This window comes from Gadus morhua, chromosome 19 (genome assembly GCF_902167405.1).
Source record: "Gadus morhua chromosome 19, gadMor3.0, whole genome shotgun sequence".
Classification (NCBI taxonomy): domain Eukaryota; kingdom Metazoa; phylum Chordata; class Actinopteri; order Gadiformes; family Gadidae; genus Gadus; species Gadus morhua.
The window spans coordinates 6,913,203-6,919,202 of NC_044066.1; the positions used below are offsets into that span (position 1 = coordinate 6,913,203).

At 45.9% G+C, this 6,000-nt stretch overlaps 1 protein-coding gene across 2 annotated transcripts in view; it reads right to left on the reverse strand.

Moving 5' to 3' along the window:
• si:ch211-196i2.1 (collagen alpha-1(II) chain) overlaps window positions 1-6,000 on the reverse strand; it is an 83,629-nt gene that overhangs the window by 1,951 nt on the left and 75,678 nt on the right. For both annotated transcript variants that reach the window (XM_030341780.1, XM_030341781.1), the window contains exons 34-38: window positions 5,634-5,696; window positions 4,069-4,234; window positions 2,697-2,806; window positions 2,163-2,240; window positions 243-425 (exon numbers count right to left, since the gene is read on the reverse strand). In XM_030341780.1, the coding sequence (XP_030197640.1) occupies window positions 243-425; window positions 2,163-2,240; window positions 2,697-2,806; window positions 4,069-4,234; window positions 5,634-5,696 (600 nt within the window). The remainder of the gene's footprint in view (window positions 1-242; window positions 426-2,162; window positions 2,241-2,696; window positions 2,807-4,068; window positions 4,235-5,633; window positions 5,697-6,000) is intronic.

Genomic DNA, 6,000 nt, shown 5'->3' on the forward strand with positions numbered 1-6,000 from the left:
AAATAATGCCTATATTACTCCTGTATGTTGTTATAAAGAACACAATGCTTTCCCCCTAATTCCCCCAAGCACAGTAGTATAAAAATATACAAAACAATAATGTCCAAAAAGTATTAACAACAAGATATATTTAGAGTACAAATAATAAGTAATAATTAGAAGATTATGTATGGCTTTTCACAATATCCAATCTCCTGGCTTCAAACTTAAAGCCGACCATCCCAGAGACAGCTCGTACCCACCACACAGTCTTTGAGCGTCGATAGGAAGCTCTGTTTCCTGGTGTCGGCCAGGAACTTGACGTCGCGCTCCCCCTGGCCCAGCCTGTGGCCCGGGTGGCAGGAGTAGGTCACCTTCTGGCTGGACCAGGAGCTGTGCAGCCGCAGGAAACGCATCTGCACCACCGTGACTCCTGCAAACTCAAACTAGAGGAACAGGGAGGTTTTAAGAACAGGGTACTTTTATTTTGGAGGAACACCGGTAGTGTTGTTAGATTAATTACCTTAGAGCACTTTACAGTGAACATAAGAGAACATAAATCAACCTAATGGAATGGAAGAAAGGTAATCACTAGTAAACGGAAATAACTAGTAAAATGTTCCTCAAGGGTAAATATGAATTGGCTTGGACTAATTCGTATTCCCTCATCCTTATCTGGGAGTTCACTCATCTGCATCTCTAATAACTTTCCTCTGCAAAGTGTAATTTGTCTTCTATGTTCTCGATATCTTCTGGGTATAGTAATCACCATTTAAAATGTCTGCTTCAGAACATCCAACTACTCAGGTACACCATTTCCCAGAGACTTAAAAATCACTTGTGGTGCAGTTTGCATGCAACACTAATCCTTCCCTCAAATAATCATAATCTCATTAACAATGTTAATTTGTTGTTTTTAGCACAACAGCAGCAAATTAGCTCACTGGCCATTTCCCAACATGGAGTCCACTAACGATGATTGTGCAATCACAGTCAGGGGATCCAGCTGTGTATTTATATTTAACCAAACAAAGACTTTCTTATTTAGTCATTTAGCAGATATGTAAGGAATAATCACCGAGAGGCAGGGCAATAAACAGTTTGATATGCCCTGCTCGTGGACGGCTTACCGCCCGAGACGGAAACGAGCAATAACCTTCCTTGAGGTGATTATTCCGTTTATTCTACTTCGCGCCGGCCAACATAATAAAACAATTCAAATACATTAATAATTAGCCTTTTCCTTATTCTTATTGCATGCTTATTAAATGTATACTCTATTTAAATTCATCTCCCTCGAAAAGTAGTTCCCTTTAGAACTACGGTGAATAACGTTAGCTCAGCTGTAGGTAACTCGTTTCTATAGCAACCACACAAGGCTGCATCTGATCACTAGTTTAATAACGTAGTTGCTACATTCGTATCAAGTCAGCTTTAATGACGATCGATCAAACACGCACTCCTTGGTTTATTTTTACAACAGACCTCATGTTTGATATGTATGTGATAGACAAGCAGCGTATTGATCTACTGTGCTCAGTCAGCAGCAAGTAGAACCGACAAGTCAGCGGGCAATATGCCGGATTAATGCACCCCTCCCAGCCAATCAGAATCGAGCATTCTTAAATGAAGTAGAATAAGTGGCATTAACGCTAGGGTGGGCTAATTATTTGTCATATTTGATCAAATCTCATGACATCCCAAAGCAAGCAATAAGTCCAATGAATGAATGAAATGATTGGATGATCTACCTGTCTGTCAACCTACCCAGCTACATGAGTGCACTCTTCCCATACTCATTGAGCATGACCACAGCATTCCACAAGGCAAGGCAGACCTATTGCTAAAGCTAGCAAGGTAGTCTTGTGTTTTGGGGGAGTGGCTTTAGAGGGAGGCCTGAAGGAGGGGTTGGATTTTTTGGGTTGGATCCTTTCGAAATCACGTTCAATCTGGCTGCTTTCTCCAAATTGCCTACCCGAGAATTAAGGTACAGGGGAGGGGTTAGGGGGCATCTGGCTCATGGACAAGCAAGTAGTAGACTTGCTTATCCGACTGCGGAAATGGGGGTTTGAACCCACAACCTTTAGGCACCCTAGCTCAAACTATGTTGTCTGTTAAACGACAACATGCAAAGGAACCATTATCTTATTATAATATTAAATGTAACTATAAAAGGAACGTACCTGGAAGCCGTGCTCCATGCTGCTGAGCCAATGGAAGTTCTCGTCATGGATGTCTTCCATCCAGGCCCTCATAGGGATCTGCACACAGAGAACCAGCATCAACCAAAATGAACCCAGAACACCGTAGACCAGCTCTAAGATCAGCTGTTGGAGAAAGAGCTTCGGCTTGGATCATATTTATTTCAGAGAGACTATCAGCTTAGAGATCTGGGGATTGTTCCGGAAAGAACCGGAGTTGATCCTATAAAAAACCCAGAGCCAGGTGCTGGATTCCAGAAAGGCTTTAAGAGATCCTGTTCTAAAACCAGAATCCAGCTCCATCCACCACTACCGAGGGAAAGGGTTCACAGCAACTGATGTGCATTCCACAAAGCCTCAACCTCAGGTAGTCTGAGTCTGTACAGCATGCCATCCTGATCAATAATGAAAAACACCATCAATGATGCATCAGGATCCAGATAATGGAGAGTCCCACGCAGCATGCACTGAGCAGGACACCTTTTGATCCAGGAGGGAGCATCAGGACCTTGGTACCTGGGAGTCTCTGGGATGAAGGCAGGTCTGCTTGGACGTGTCTGTGAAGCTGCAGTAGGCCAGCAGGGCGTCTGCGTAACTGCCCTGGTTCGGGTCGATGTAGTACATCCCTGGGGAGGAGGAGGAGAGGCCGGACGTCAGGTCAACACATGTCTACCGTACGTGTGTTGAGCCTTTGAGCCTTGGTTATTGCATGTTCCAGGTAACCTCACCCAGGGGTAGGACAGTGTGGTGGTAAGGGTGTCTGGTAAAGGTACTGGGTTAGATTCCCAAGGCATCTATGAAAAATATGGAAATGAAAACACCGGCCAAGTATTTTTCTCCACTTTTGAAAGACTTACCAACTGCCTGATTTGAACCATGCCTATACTCTATAACCTATAACGATGGATCAGTATGTATGTCATTGTTGGATTGTGCCAGGCTGTTGACACACAGACTCATGCGATGTGCGAACAAAATCGCAAATTGGATACCGTTCTGGTGAAGTTGGACCGGGCTTAAACGGGCCACCGAATTTCGGCTAATTTGGCTTTTTGGATTCTGGAGTTGGATCACTACAGAGAGTGTCAGAGAGACTTTAAGGTTGGCGAAAAATTGCAGAGTCGGCCTGACCCAAAGCAATGGTTATCTTAATTCGGCTCCCCTACTTCGGCCTTGGAAGGCTGATATCTCTCCACTCCCCTGGTTGTTATGCAGACAGATGCCCTGCCACCCCTCCCCCCATCCTCCCCCTCCCGTGAACTTTGTCTCTGGTTCGGAACTCTTCGTGGTCGTCTCCACGGCGACGGCCGTGTCCTCGTCACCAGCATCAGACGGGAGAGACACTGTTGAGTCTGGGTGGAGATGGAGTCCTTGGGCTCACACACACACACACACAAGACAGATAACACACACACCCCCTGGACTCCCTCCCCCTCTCCTCCCCTCGATGCAGTATTGTATGCCGTGAGTGATGCGATGCGCCCGTTGGCTGCGTCCTCCTCCCGGGGTCTGAGCTGTGACACCTCCCCTCCCCAACACCCTTCCCCCCTCCCACATGTGTTTGTGATGTTTTTGATATGTTGCTTATGTGTTGAGGTGTTTTTTTGCTAATCCCTACACTGTGCCCCCCTTAAAGGAGCATAGTTTGGGGTATTGACTTTTTTTGCCCTCGTCACCCTCTTGTTTAGCTTTTTTAAACTTTTCTTATCTAACGCGGGCCGCATGTTTCTTGTCTAACAAGCGCCTGACAGTCTCTCCGTCCTGTCTCCCCACACTGTCTTTTATGTTTCTTGGACGGAATGTAACTGGGAATTTCGTTGCTCTGTAACATGTGCAATGACAATAAAGTACTATCTATCTATCTATGGAGACCCAGGGGGAGGCTGACCGCTGGGGTAGTCTGGGTGGCAGAGCCAGAGCTCCAGGCAGGTGGAGGCAGGGTGCTCCTTGGAGCCGTCGGGGGGGTCCAGCAGCAGCCGCAGGTCCTGCTTCAGGGACTCCAGCAGGCTCTGGAGGATGTTGTAGTTGGGCTTGTCTGACATGTACATCAGGTCCTAGAGGATAGAGAGACAGAGACAGAGACAGACAGAGAGAGAGAGAGAGAGAGAGACAGAGAGACAGAGACAGGTGTGTTGGGGGGAGAGAGAGAGAGAGAGAGAGAGAGAGAGAGAGAGAGAGAGAGAGAGAGAGAGAGAGAGAGAGAGAGAGAGAGAGAGAGAGAGAGAGAGAGAGAGAGAGAGAGAGAGAGAGAGAGAGAGAGAGAGAGAGAGAGAGAGAGAGACACAGAGACAGAGACAGAGTGAGGGAGAGAGAGAGAGAGTGAGCAGAGAGCGAGAGAGAGATAGAGAGAGAGACAGAGACAGAGATAGCGAGAGAGAGAGCGAGAGACACAGAGAGAGAGACAGCGAGAGAGAGTTACATGGACTTATAATAAAACTGAATATCTTCTCAACAAAAATAAGTGGAAGCCTTGGACTCTCCAGCCTAAACATGTAGACTAAACACAGATAAACCATGAAAACATCCTACAAAGCATCACCCACTGCTCCATTGTAAAGACAGAACCCACGTTCCTTCACCTTGATCTGAGGTTCAACAATATCCTCCCAGAAACCTCCCAAGACGTCACATTCTCAACGGTTAGGACTCCCAGCGAGCCGGCTGACACGGCCCATACACCAGAGGTGTTCCCAGTGAGTGTCTGGAACCTTCTCAGGGCCCTACCTCACTGACCACCCTGTTGCTCTTGGCCAGGGATATAACCTCTGACCCCAGGCTCGGAGACACCTCCTCTGTGGTAGTCTATCAAGACAAGGACGCTTGCACTGCTATAAATAATGATATCAATGAATGATACTTAATTATACATGATGATAACAATAGAATATTATGATAAACACTAAAAGGCCAGCCCACACGTCTACACTTTAGGGAGCCACAATTTCAGTAACAGGATCGAGAAATCCCAGGTATTACGACCAATCAATTCCAACTGCTGGTGATATTTATATAAGTCATTATAAGTCATTTAGATTTTATCTCAAGACAGCCAGAGAGACGTTCAGATTTGGTGCGCTGAACATCGCTTTGTCATGGAAATCTATTTTATAATGAATTGCAACATTAATTTATGCGGATGATCCGATCCAGTGGAATTAATTTGACATAGAACTAAATTATCCTATTAGCGTCTCGATTGGCTGGAAAGATGTGTGGCCACAGACAGGTCATGGAAGATAAGAAGCCTTGATAACCGCATCGACTGATGACTTAATGAATATTTAACCTAATATTAAACTAATCAGAGAAATTAGAAATCTGAGTAATTATATGAAACTAATTATATGTGGGATAAAGTCATCTTTAAAGTCCTCTTCAACTTGCAAAACTAATGTAAATGTACCAACACTACGAGACTCTGAAAACAAATGAGAAGTTGAGTGGACATTTTACCTTAATCTGTGTCAAGGTCAGGTTCAGCGAGGGTCCAGGTGGTCCGGGCAGCCCAGGGGGTCCCTAGACACAACGGCACGGTGGTCTGTCAGTGGACCGCGGGTACGCCGTCTCACCCAGCTGTTCTGGTGCTCACACCACTTCATGTTTAACTCCTAGGCTGCGGTGTGGAGACATAGCTGTGCGGACCTGGGCCAGCCCGTGGGTTTGATCGCTCTTATGTCTGGCTGCCACAGACGTCGGCAGAGAGAAGTATTCATAGTGAGACTGACCTGCTGAACTATTTTGTGGATCTTTTCTATGGGCCTATCGTGTGGACTGAATACGGCTTACTCTAGTCTTATCCTAGCATGAAGGGATATTACCT